Source organism: Saccostrea cucullata, unplaced genomic scaffold (genome assembly GCF_032062105.1).
Source record: "Saccostrea cucullata isolate Sc308-1 unplaced genomic scaffold, CSIRO_AGI_Scuc_v1 ctg15708, whole genome shotgun sequence".
Classification (NCBI taxonomy): Eukaryota; Metazoa; Mollusca; class Bivalvia; order Ostreida; family Ostreidae; genus Saccostrea; species Saccostrea cuccullata.
Genome location: NW_026918122.1, coordinates 1 through 13,647, shown reverse-complemented (window position 1 = coordinate 13,647; position 13,647 = coordinate 1). Strand labels below are relative to the sequence as shown.

At 34.1% G+C, this 13,647-nt stretch overlaps 2 protein-coding genes across 2 annotated transcripts; both read left to right on the top strand.

Annotated features, from left to right (window-relative positions):
- Window positions 1-1,614: 1,614 nt before the first annotated feature.
- Window positions 1,615-3,943, top strand: LOC134250735 (uncharacterized; the record flags this gene model as incomplete). The annotated part of the gene is made up of 6 exons (XM_062733121.1): window positions 1,615-1,733; window positions 2,425-2,594; window positions 2,974-3,081; window positions 3,168-3,323; window positions 3,459-3,527; window positions 3,919-3,943. Coding segments are annotated over 6 exons (647 nt in total), but the record flags the coding sequence as incomplete, so codon positions are not given.
- LOC134250840 (inositol 1,4,5-trisphosphate receptor type 3-like) lies at window positions 3,291-7,392 on the top strand. Its single transcript, XM_062733214.1, has 8 exons — window positions 3,291-3,323; window positions 3,459-3,564; window positions 3,919-4,042; window positions 4,667-4,845; window positions 5,068-5,217; window positions 5,407-5,484; window positions 6,723-6,977; window positions 7,268-7,392. Exons 3-8 carry the CDS (start codon window positions 4,024-4,026, stop codon window positions 7,373-7,375), a joined length of 789 nt encoding a protein of 262 aa, XP_062589198.1. The 5' UTR covers window positions 3,291-3,323; window positions 3,459-3,564; window positions 3,919-4,023; the 3' UTR covers window positions 7,376-7,392.
- The last annotated feature ends 6,255 nt before the right edge of the window (window positions 7,393-13,647 follow it).

The window sequence follows — 13,647 nt, the reverse complement described above, 5'->3', positions numbered from 1 at the left end:
AAAGGAAAATTTAAATTGTTAAAATGAAGGGCCGAGTCCCCTCACAACGGGAGATAATCAAGAAAAGACAAAAATAGGGTTGGGTCATTAAAAAATCTTCTTCTCAAGAACCATTGGGCCAATAAAGCTGAAACTTATGTGGAAGCACCCTGGGGTAGTGTTAATTCTAAATTGTTCAAATCATGACCCCCGGGGGTAGAGCAGGGCCACAATGGGGAATCAAAGTTTTATATAGAAATATATAGGAAAAATCTTTTTAAAATCTTCTTCTTAGAACCACTGGACCAGAAAAGCTGAAACTTATATGGAAGCACCCTGGGGTAGTGTAGATTCTAAATTATTCAAACCATGACCCCCTGCGGTAGGGCGGGGCCACAATGGGGAATCAATTTTTTTACATAGAAATAGAAATACATAGGAAAAACTTTGAAAATTTTCTTCTCAAGAACCACTTGACCAGAAAAGCTGAAACGTATGTGGAAGCACCGTTGGGTAGTGTAGATTCTAAATTGTTCAAATCATGACCCCCGGGGGGTAGGGCGGGGTCACAATGGGGAATCAAAGTTTTACATAGAAATATATAGGAAAAATCTTTTAAAATCTTCTCCTCAAGAACCACTGGGCCAGAAAAGCTGAAACTTATGTGGAAGCACCCTGGGGTAGTGTAGATTCTAAATTAGCCAAATTATGCCCCCCAAGGGTATGGCGGGGCCACAATGGCGAATCAATGTTTTACATAGAAATATATAGGAAACTCTTTAAAAATCTGCTTCTCAAGAACCACTGGACCAGAAAAGCTGAAACTTATATGGAAGCACCCTGGGGTAGTGTAGATTCTAAATTGTTCAAATCATGACCCAGGGGGTAGGGCGGGGTCACAATGGGGAATCAAAGTTTTATATAGAAGTATATAGGAAAAATCTTTTAAAATCTTCTTCTCAAGAACCACTTGACCAGAAAAGCTGAAACTTATGTGAAGCATCCTGGGGTATTGTAGATTTCAAATTGTTTAAATTATGATCATTGGGGTAGGGTGGGGTCACAATAAATCTGGTAAAAAGCAGAATGGTCAAAGATTCTCAGGTGAGCGATGTGGCCCATTGGCCTCTTGTTTTTCAAAAAAGATCACATCCATATTTTCATCATTTAATTAGACAATTTTGGTTGTTTTTTTTAAAGAAATGCTGCAGTATTACACGTCTCCTTTAAATACCCTATTCGTAGTATTTTTACCATTCACGGTAGCTCAGTCGGTAGAGCGCTCGCTTCGTGACCGGGAGGTCGTGAGTTCGAATCTCGGCCACGACTGACCTAAGTCGATAAAAAATGGGTAGCAACTGTTCCTTCGCCATGCGCTCGGCACTTTGAAGTGAAAGTTGCGGGTCCTTCGGATGAGACCTTAAAAACTAAGGCCCCGTGTCAGCGGCAGGCGCTGGCACGATATAGATCCCTCATTGCTTAATGGCCCTGAGTGACGAGTAAAGGTCAAAATTTGAAGCCCTTCACCGGCATACGGTGATGTCTCCATATAAGTGAAAAATTCTCGAGAGGGACGTTAAAACAATATACAATCGTAGTATTTTTAAATTTCTCTCTGTACTTTAATACTTACAGACTTGTTAAAAACAGACATACAGCGAGCGGCTTGGGATTACTATGCAGCCAGTAGTTTGTCCATCGAGATTGTGAAAGATGATGCCTTGCAGAAAGTTTATTTTCGAGTCAAAGATAAGGTAAGCAAATTAACTTTATTTTTTAGACCTTTATTTATGACATATTGTGCAGCAGGAATGATTTTTGTCATGAATATTACTTAAGTTATTTATGTTAATGACATTTTTTTAATAATATTATTTTCAATAAAAGATGTTTAGTTTATATTGAACGCTTGAAATAATTTATTCCTTACCGTTGTTGTAGACGTACTGAATATAAGAACACGAGAAAGAAATTGTTCATTTGAATCATTTTAATCATTATTTTTATTCCTTAAAAATTTTATGAATTACAAGATCCTTTTTATATTCAAATTCTTTACTTTATGAAGTGTTTTTCTCTTTTGTATGAATACATGTATTTCGTACTTAAAATCCTGAACTCTTTAAAATAAAAAAAATGTATATTTAGCAAAAGATGACTGATAAATTTCTGTTTTGTCCAAAAGTTTCGGTACCTATGTCTACAAAGAACATTGACATTAGGTCCAAGATTTGAGAATTGCTATTGTTTTATGTAATATCCATGCCTCCCATTATATCCAATTTAATTTCAAAGTGCTCCTTAAAAGATACCCATGATTTTAAACCTTAAAGGTTTTTTGTTGTAAATAACATTGACATTATATTTTATCCGTGTGATGATTAAGCTTTTTAAAACAGTGGTTTCGTTCTGATCATTGAAAATAATATATTTGGATTTCTTTAGAACGTGCTTAGAGAAGAGATCAAAGAAAAGTTTAAGTACGAGGTGGACAGAACGTCCCCAAGTAACAAAATAAGGGATTTCATGGACTGGGCCAGCGACATTATTCAGGACATCAAATATCAACGAAAGATCCACTCCAATATTGTGGGAAGGATATTACTCAAGATGTGGTCAGTCATAATAAAAACTAGAGATTTATCAGATTAAAATTAAGGAAAGCGACATTTCTATTGTGTATGGTCACGTTAATCTTAGCTTGCCAAGGGTTTCTAATACACTACTCCCTCTCACAATCGCTTAACAATTAGCTAGCGAAAACGAGTCACGTTTCGTTTTACCACGATATCAAAAATGGACATCTTTAGACATTTTAATTTAGCCCTATTTGAATAATTACTATTTCTAGAAAGGAATTCTTTTTGCTCTTAGGAATTTTTATAACTGTTTGGAATGTTCACATATTTTCTTTTCACTGAACAATATACCGGTAATCGTTCGAAAGTTCGAACTTTCCATCTTCTTCACCGATTTTTGTGTTGTTATTTATAGGCTTCCCATGAACTATATCGTCCTCCTTTTGAGTTTCATCATTAGCTCTGTCATCATGGTGACGTGGAGAGACCCCAAAAACGCGAATGGAACCTCCAACACGGGAAGGTAATTTTTTTTCCCCGACTATTCCATTTATAACAAAATTATTTTGGATGGAAAAATGTTATAAATTTAATTTTTGTTTCTTGTAGCATAGTCCCGGAGTTTACCATAAATAGCAATACGTACTATATGTTTTTGTACATATTCGGAGGAATACACAATTTCCTTAGCTTGTGTATGTTGGTGACCTTTTTAATTTCTAACCAACCTACGTTCCCGCCATACAACTGGCTTAAAAAGAAATTGTGAGTTTTCATTACTTTGTATCTTATTTAAAAGGAAAATAGGGAAGTAATCTTCCTGTGTATGATTAGAAGATTGCGAAATAAAACAGTATTTATTTGTAACCAATTGATCATGTTTTTCGCCATCTTTTTCAGGTCGTCTAATGATGACGATGATGATGACGTCAGATCATGGCATGAAAAGAAAGACCAGTCACATCTTAAGTTTGAAATTTACAACATATACACAATTTATTATTTCGTAAGAAACTATTTGAATTGTATAATGTGTATTATTGATATCGATTTATAAAGAATTAACTATTTTTTTCTCACAATATTTGTCATTTGAACGATAGCACGTCCAACTGTCGATAAATCAATTATTTCGTATAAGTATGTATAATATTATATACTTGTGAATTTCCTTTTTGATTGAACGTTCAAGCATTATTTACTCGCTTTGTTTTTTTAAATACCTTATCGAATTCTTTGTTTTTCAAATTTATTACAATAATTTCTATAAAATATGAAAGTTTTGCTTCATTTTACCGCATGAAATGATAAAATTACTTATCTTTCAGCTTGCCTTTAATAAGATTAACTTTTTTTCCAGCTGTTTTTCGTGTGCTCCATTCTAGGCACCATTTACTACGGGTATTTCTTTTCATTCCACTTGCTTCATTTGGCTGAATTAAATCAGCTACTGAAGAGAGTCAGAATGGCTGTTACCACCAATGGTAAGAAACAATAAGATCGTTTGTACATAATTAGATTTCTCGTATGATATTTTACTTAAAGGAAAACGCGTTTTTTATTCATTGAGGTAAACTTTTAGTGGAAATTAACTGTAGCTCACAACACTTCTGATGCACCTAATATTTACATAAAGTTTTCTGTTATTTGTAACCATAGAAAAATTTCAGAAATTTTCTACTTTTTTCAAAAACCTTGTTAAATAAATATACGCGAGATTGAATTTTTTTTAGCAATGATCTTCCGTAATAACGGAAATTTAAGTAAATACTGTAAACGTACTTTTTTCCACGGGGTCATAATTCCGCGGAAAATCTCAATTTCTGTTTAATCCGCAGGTAGAAAATTACGCAGGTTTCTTAGATTGTCACTTTATGCCTTACGTTTACATTAAGTACACTTGGACAAATTTCCGCGGAAAATTTGTGACCGCGTACATAGCGTAAATAAATACAATGCGGAAAAAAGTACTTCTACAGTACATGTAATTGTCAAAATAAAAAAGTAATTATGTTTGTACTTTTATACATTCTGGTACGTGTATTATAGAACTTTTTTTTAAAGATAACTTCCAATATATGAAATGGTATTATACACATACTTTTCAGGTAAAGCATTGTTGATGGTTGCCCTTCTTGGCTTGGCTTTATTTTTTTGCTACTCATTGGTGGCCTTTGCTGTGTTACGAGAATCCTTCTTCAAGGAATTGAACGGACGCCATTGTCGAACAGTTTACCAGTGTTTTATCACCATGATTCACCATGGCTTCGTTGACACACCTTATACGGTATTCCTTTGTTGTAATCTCTTTTTCATGATAATGAGTGAATGTATAATACAAGAATGTAATTTTGGGAACTTTGCGATGAAACTAATCTCAGCAAAGTGCAATTAATACTGCAAATATATGTGTCAAGCATGTAACTTATGATAAAAAGGAAGATGCCAAACGTATGTCATTTCTTCCTTTATATAAATATTGAGTTATTTCTTTGTTGATATTCTTCAGACCTTTGAAGATTTAATGACGTCTGAATATACTGAAGTAATCATGGTGACGGTATTTGATGTGACGTTCTTCATCCTAATCACCACTATCGGACTGAATATCATCTTTGGTATCATAGTGGACACTTTCTCAGAGCTTCGAGATGCCAAGGTATTTATTCCCAACCCCTCCTCATCTCCTTTCTCACATTCTTTCTCTCCAAATATACACATTCACACATACACACCCCAGTAAACAGCAAGTTTTGAAAAATTCGATCGCATCAACTAGGCGTTTGTTAGACGTGACATCAGGAGTCAGCCATCATTATTTTCACGACGCTTCATTTTCTTTTTTCAGTGGGCGATTGATAAAGATATGATGAATAAATGCTTCATCTGCAGCAGGGAATCCTATGACTTTGAAAGACATGGCGGGGTAAGAATAACTTGAGAATAAAGTTGAAATTATATTATGCTAAAAGTGCTCAAAACGATTAAACAAATACACGTAACAAGGACAGTTCACATGCCTTGAATTTGTTTTTAAGAACCCTTTTCAGAATATGTTTTGAAAAGATAGAAACTTTTAACATTAGATTTTTAAGGTATCACATTTTTATTGGCTACAAATTAAAACATCAAAAGGAACAAAGAAATATAAGTTGTTGTTGTTTTGTTACTGTTGTAGTCCACGCATTTTGGTAAAAGCTGCTTTGAAGTTTGCATTAATCAATATCTATTTTAAAATAAAAATGCATACATATTTGAAACCCAAGTCCTACTTTTCTTAATATGAGAATATTTACATTTCCAATGTCTTTGTTCGAGATAAAATTACAAATTGTAAATGTACTTTATTTTCCCATCAAAGTATTGGCGCGGTTCCAAAAAAACCACGTGCAGGGCGGAACAAAAAGCTAGACAGAAGCAGGGTTTGTAGCACGTGGATTGGCGAAATCAAAGCATGTAAATATAAGGAATAACTGTCTTATTTTTCAATTTCATGACGATGATAAATCGATTGGCTTGCGTGATAATTTTATGCATAAACGCCTTCGGCGTTTATGCAAATTATCACAAAACCCAATCGATTGATCACATCATGAAATCGAAAAATAAGACAGTTATTCCTTAAATAAATATAGTCCCTAGATAGCCATGCCTTAGAATCATGTTATCACTGGCTGCACAACAAATTTGACTAAAACATTCCTTGGTTTATATGTTAACAGATTTTTTATGCAAGCATATGTTTTTACGTTCACAAAAGTCGATGAATATAGACAGCAAACTTTCTATACAAAGTTCTTTTTTATACAGCGTACTTATTTTATGCAAGAAAATTTATATTTCTTCTTCACAATACCTACAGTGTGATATGGCCTCTACTTATACTTCAAGAATACAAGAATTAGTTTATCTGATTTAATTTTCGTTGTTTTCGAGGTATGGATATACCCACGAACTTATGACCACCACGAAATGTAAAATGTCATATGCCGAAACGTTTTTAAACCACAAAATTAAATCCCCACAAACCAATATTTTCCCCTCGAACCTCGACAACTTGACCACATGAAAATATGCGATTTGACATACTTGTTTGAAAATCAATCAGTTTCTTTCTTTGCCCATAGTGAATGGAATACAAGATGTTGACTGAACTTTTTTCAGGGTTTTGAAAAACACGTGAAAACGGAACATCACCAGTGGTCCTATCTGTTCTTCTTCATACATCTGACGGAGATCCGCCCTAACGATTTCTCCACCCTGGAGCTGTTTGTTTATAACCAGCTTGAGAGGCACAATTATGATTTCTTCCCCCTGAATCGAGCGCTAAGTCTACAAAACAAGGAGGACTCGAACGAACGAAAAGTGGAGATTTTATGTATTCAAGTTGATTACATTGTCAACAAAATGAAGGAAGAGGTGGGGAAATGTTTTTTTATATATGCAGGATTTTAAGGTAGCTTAGCCAAATTTTCTATCTTGAAAAATGAAAAGCGAATTAAAGGTATAAGATGAGGAAAAAAATATGATTGTACTTCGTGCTTTACTGGAGATAGCATGTAATTCAGATCACTATAATTCTAATTCTTAAATCTACTAGTTGTTCAAGCGAAACAAGATAATAATAGAAACAATATAATTAATCGATTGCTTAACAAGAAATGCAGAAAGATCTAAAATATAAGAGTTTCTTTTGGATGAAATTCTAGGCTGCAGAAAAGGAAAGACAGAAAGAGAAGCAACGCCAGCTGGCCTGGGAGGCGGAGCATAAGGCTCCAGCGACCAATACGGTGACTCGAAAGTCTAAGCAGAGGTAACCAATGAAAAAATCAGTTACAAGAAACCAATAAAACAAATCTTTACAAGAACATTCAAAAGTAACAATGAAACGATCTTCTCCAACTAAAGAACTCCATATGCAGGAACTAATGGAAAGGATATTCTATTTAAGGACACATTCCAGGATTATGTAGTGTCAGAAAAAGAGATGAAAGAACTATATGCGGTATATTGCATATATTTGCCCCCACAAAAGTCAAATTTTGAAAACTTCCTGAAATGTGCTGAATTCAATTAATTGTATGAGAAATATAAATTAACAGAAAATATTATAGTGTCAAAGCAGTGTATTCACAATTTTTGTTTTTATGACGTCAGTAACTAGTCCGATTTTATATCCTTTTTCAGAAAGAGGACAAAATGGACAAAATTTCAACAATTTTAGCTTTAAAATTTATAGAGCGCAAGTTTCTTCAGGAACAATATTGACATATTTCATTGATATTATCATTCTACACATTATATCAAAATATTGATACTTAACACACATGCGCTCGGTGACTTTTACTCAAAATATCGACGAAATGTGTACATTTTTCTGTAAAATTCATAAAAAACTGAAATCAACGTCATGTTTGTGACGTCATTACTTACATATGGCGTCATTACTGAAGACAATATTCAGTGCTTTGAAGTCAGCATATACTCCCCTGTTTAAGAACTTAATTAAATATATCTCCATCAAAGTTTGATTTGGGGGGCAAATATTGGTTATTACCGAATAAAGTTCTTTCAATTTAAATTAAAATATATATACATGTACACATTCATGTAATCTACCCACAGATAGTGTCTAATGGAATTCTGAAAGATCTCTAAAGGGGAGAATGAATAGAGTGAAGTAAACACCAGGAATTATATGAAATGTTATCTGGTTTTATTTGTTCTATCAGAACACATTTGTTGTTATTTTATTTCGTTATTCTAATGCTTTCTTAATATATTGTCAACACAATCAAATGCTTTTTTAGAATAATTATATAATTTATTTATTATCTTAAAAAGTTATAATAAACTGTTTTTCTTTTAATTTTGTTGAGTTTGTTTTTCAAAGAATTAAGCAATCTAATTAAAATTAGATGTTAGATCCTCTCGCACAGCATATTTGCTACACTAATATCTAACAACACCTCATAGAGGGTCACGTCAGAGGTCAAATTCTATCAACAAATCTAATCTTCGCCTGCAAATTCATCGTATATTTGTTCAAGCAAATAAACCTCGAGTTGTTCCGAAGTTGACCTCTGACATGATCCTCAACGGGATATTGTTAGATGTTAGTGTAGCGAGTATGCGAGTGGATCTAACATCCGAATAACATCTTATTATGTTCCCCAAACGGAGTTTGGGAACATATTGTTTTTACTCTGTTTCTTATGATTATTATTATGTTCCCCAAACGAAGTTGGGGAACATATTGTTTTTACTCTGTTTCTTACTATTATTATTATTATTCCTTTTTCTTCTTATTTCTTCTCCGGTACTTTTTTGTCCGGAAGTGTTCTCAGAAACTGTTCACCAAACTAAGTTAAAACCTTTTTAGAGTTAGTAGGCATGTTGTGTAGATGTGCTGAACGAAGGTCATTTTGCGCGCATTCGCATGCACGTGCGGGCGCGTGCAATGAGTAAAATGACCGATATATTTAATATGGTTGTAACTTTTATATTTTTTGATACAATATTTTGAAACTCATTATATAAAGATATATAAGATGTGTAGAAAAGATGACATGGTCAAATTTGCATGAACTCACGCGCATGCACGTGCGCTTTGCTCTGATTGGCTGAAACAGAAATCTTAATATCTTTTTTGTTTTATGATGAAATGCTTTGAAATTTATAACATAGACATGCATTAGGATGTACTACAGTTTTTTTATCACATCACGCGCATGCACGTGCGCTGCAATCTGATTGGCTGAATCTTTAAATGACTATAACTCCCTTGGTTTTCAACCAAACAGCATGAGATTTAGAACATAGATAGACATAAAGGACTCCTACAAGATAGTGTGGTCACAATTCACATGCATGCACGTGCGTGCACGTGTGTTTTGCTCTGATTGGCTGAAACAAAAATCTCAATATCTTTTCTGTTTTTTTTCGAAATGCTTTGAAATTTAAAACATAAGCATACTTTGAGATGTCCTAAAATATGATATATAAGAATTGTAATGAAAACACGCGCATGCATGTGCGCTGCAATCTGATTGGCTTAAACTTTAAATGGCTATAACTCCCTTGTTTTTCAACCAAACAGGATGGGATTAGGAACATAGATAGACGGACTCCTACAAGAAGGTATGGTCATCATGCACGTTCGTGCACGTGCAAATGAGTAAAATAGTGTAGACAAGATGATATCGTCATTACGCTTATGCAATCACATGCGCACGCCTGCATTGCTTAAATTTGAAATACTTGGTATAGTTTTGGGAAAACGTTTTTTTACGTCTTAAATGCATAGATTTTGCCTTCTTTAATGAAACTTACAGGGAATATGGCACGAGAAGGGAGTTTGGGAGCGTTCGGGGAACATCTGTAACGGTTCCCGTTACAATTAGCACTAGTTATTATGTTCCCCAAACGGAGTTTGGGAACATATTGTTTTTACTCTGTTTCTTATTAGGGTCTTCCGTCTCCAACGGAAGACCCTCCTATTATTCTATTGTTTCTTTTTCACTTTTTTTCTTATTAGGGTCTTCCGTCTTCAGCGGAAGACCCTTCTATTATTCTTCGGTTTCTTTTTCACTTTTTTTATTAGGGTCTTCCGTCTTCAGCGGAAGACCCCTCTATTATTCTTCGGTTTCTTTTTTACCTTTATTAGGGTCTTCCGTCTTCAGCGGAAGACCCTTCTATTATTCTTCGGTTTCTTTTTTACCTTTATTAGGGTCTTCCGTCTCCAACGGAAGACCCTTCTATTATTCTATTGTTTCTTTTTCACTTTTATTATTATTCTTCCTTTTTTTTTCTTACAATTTTTGTGCAGAAGATTTCTCAGAGATGTGTGGACGGATTTCTTTGAAATTTTCAGAGATGATGTATCATGATATGAACTTGATTCGTTTTTTTTAATTTTTGAAAAATCACTTCCGGTCGGGAGTTATCGACCTTTAATCGAATTTTTAGTGACCATTTTGTCGACACAAAAACTCAAAAACGACAAAAGCTAGAATGGTGTCATTTTCAGGACTAATAGATGACATGTTGTAGTTTTGCACTATACTTTCAAATCTTCCGTCAGTGCTTCCGGTCGACACCGGAAGCGAATTTAAAAAAACGCAATTTTTCAACTTTTTTGTTTTCCAATATTTTTCTTTTATATTAGATCTCTTAATAGTGACTCTTTTGCGAATGCGAAATATGTAATTTGTTTTAGAATTAAAAAAGGTAATCTCGAGATTTTCGTATTTAAAAATTTGAAGCGGTGTTTTCAATGGCGGAATGGTTAGTGCGTCGGATTGTCACGCGGGCGACCCGGGTTCGCTCCCCCGAATGTCCGAATTTTTTTTATCACTTTTTCTGTTAGATTTTTCGTTTTTTACTTCAGAATCGGACGGAAGACCCCTCGTTGCTCGCAAAGAGATCGTATCTAGTTATTATTATTTTTTTTCGTCCAAATTTTGTGCAGACGATTTCTCAGAGATGCATGGACGGATTTCTTTGAAATTTTCAGAGATGATGTATCATGATTTAAACTTGATCCATTTTTTTTAATTTTTCAAAAATCACTTCCGGTCGGAAGTTATCGACCTTTAATCGAATTTTTAGTGACCATTTTGTCGACACAAAAACTCAAAAACGACAAAAGCTAGAATGTTGTCGTTTTCAGGACTAATAGATGACATGTTGTAGTTTTGCACCTATACTTTCAAATTTTCGTCAGTGCTTCCGGTCGATACCGGAAGCGAATTTAAAAAAACGCAATTTTTCAACTTTTTTGTTTTCCAATATTTTTCTTTGGTATTAAATATCTTAAAAGTGACTCTTTTGCGAATGCGAAATATGTAATTTGTTTTAGAATCGAAAAAGGCAATCTCGAGATTTTCGTATTTAAAAATTTGAAGCGGTGTTTTCAATGGCTGAATGGTTAGTGCGTCGGATTGTCACGCGGGCGACCCAGGTTCGCTCCCCCGAATGTCCATTTCTTTTATCACTTTTTCTGCAAGATTTTTCGTTTTTTACTTCAGAATCGGACGGAAGACCCACTCGTTGCTCGCAACGAGATCGTATCTAGTTATTATTATTATTATTATTTTTATTCTTTTTTCTTCTTACAAAATTTGTGCAGAAGATTTCTCGGAGATGGCTCGATCGATTTGCTTCAAATTTCCATGGTCGATGCGTTGTCATCTGAAGTTAATTCCGGCAAATCATTTTTTTGAAATTCACTTCCGGTCGGGAGTTATCGCCCTTTGATCGAAATTTAGAGGACCTCCTTGTCTGTGATGGAACTCAAAAACGGCTCAAGCTAGAAAGCTGAAATTTTTAGTGATGATAGAGGAAATGCTGCCATATTGCACCTGGGTCAGGATATTTTCCGGAAGTGCCTAGTATGGGAGCTCGGTAGGGGTCAAAATTTAGGACACGAATCATGACCCATTTTTTGAGACGTTTCGCATCATATCTTTTAAAGTATAAATATTTTGTTAAAATATACTGAACATAATTTGTGCAAAACATCGAGATCTTTCATATTATACAAAGAAAAAAGCGCTGACTCATCACATTAAGGGCAAAAAGGGGCCAGAAGTCTTTAATCGATAACTCTTTAACAATCAATATTTTGGTATATATTACTGAACAAAAAATGTTAAGCTTAACAAACTACAACTATATATTATGATATTCATGTCGTATGGTACATAATTAGGGGCCACAAGGGGCCAGAATGCTAAATATTTGATGCTTTATATCTCGAAAGTTAGAAATATTTTGATAAGCAATATTGAACAAAAGATGTTCAAAATAATGTCCTGAATAATATGCAACCTTTCATTTTTTGCTAAACGTCCCCATTAAGGAGTTGAAGGGTTGGCCCCTAAATATTTCTTTTGCTAATAGCTCAAAAACGAAAAAGAATTTCTGAATAGTTATTGAACAAAAAATGTTTAAAATCTTAAGATCTTAAAGATGAGATCCCGAAAAAGGGGCTGGGCACTCGAATTAGGGGCCAAGAGGGGCCAAAAGTCTTTTTTCGATAACTCTTTATCAGTTAATATTTTGTAATACATTACTGAAGCAAAGATGTTTATCTTAACCATCTACAACAATATATTATGGTTTTTATGTCGTATGGTACAAAATTAGGGGCCACAAGGGGCCAGAATGCTAAATCTTTGATGCTTTATATCTCGAAAGGGAGAAATATTTTGATAAGCAATATTGAACAAAAGATGTTCAAAATAATGTTCTGAACAATATGCAATCTTTCATTTTTTGCTAAACGTACCCATTAAGGAGTTGAAGGGTTGGCCCCTAAATATTTCTTTTGCTAACAGCTCAAAAACGAAAAAGAATTTCTGAATAGTTATTGAACAAAAAATGTTCAAAATCTTAAGATCTTTAAGATGAGATCCCCAAAAAGGGGCTGGGCATTCGAATTAGGGGCCAAGAGGGGCCAAAAATCTTTTTCGATAACTCTTTATCAGTTAATATTTTGTAATACATTACTGAAGCAAAGATGTTTATCTCAACCATCTACAACTATATATTATGGTTTTTATGTCGTATGGTACATAATTAGGGGCCACAAGGGGCCAGAATGCTAAATCTTTGATGCTTTATATCTCGAAAGGGAGAAATATTTTGATAAGCAATATTGAACAAAAGATGTTCAAAATAATGTCCTGAATAATATGCAACCTTTCATTTTTTGCTAAACGTACCCATTAAGGAGTTGAAGGGTTGGCCCCTAAATATTTCTTTTGCTAATAGCTCAAAAACGAAAAAGAATTTCTGAACATTCGTTGAACACAAAATGTTCAAAATCTTAAGATCTTTAAGATGAGATCCCGAAAAAGGGACTGGGCACTTAAATTAGGGGCCAAGAGGGGCCAAAAATCTTTTTTCGATAACTCTTTATCAGTTAATATTTTGTAATACATTACTGAAGCAAAGATGTTTATCTCAACCATCTACAACTATATATTATGATTTTTATGTCGTATGGTACAAAATTAGGGGCCACAAGGGGCCAGAATACTAAATCTTTGATGCTTTATATCTCGAAAGTTAGAAATATTTTGAT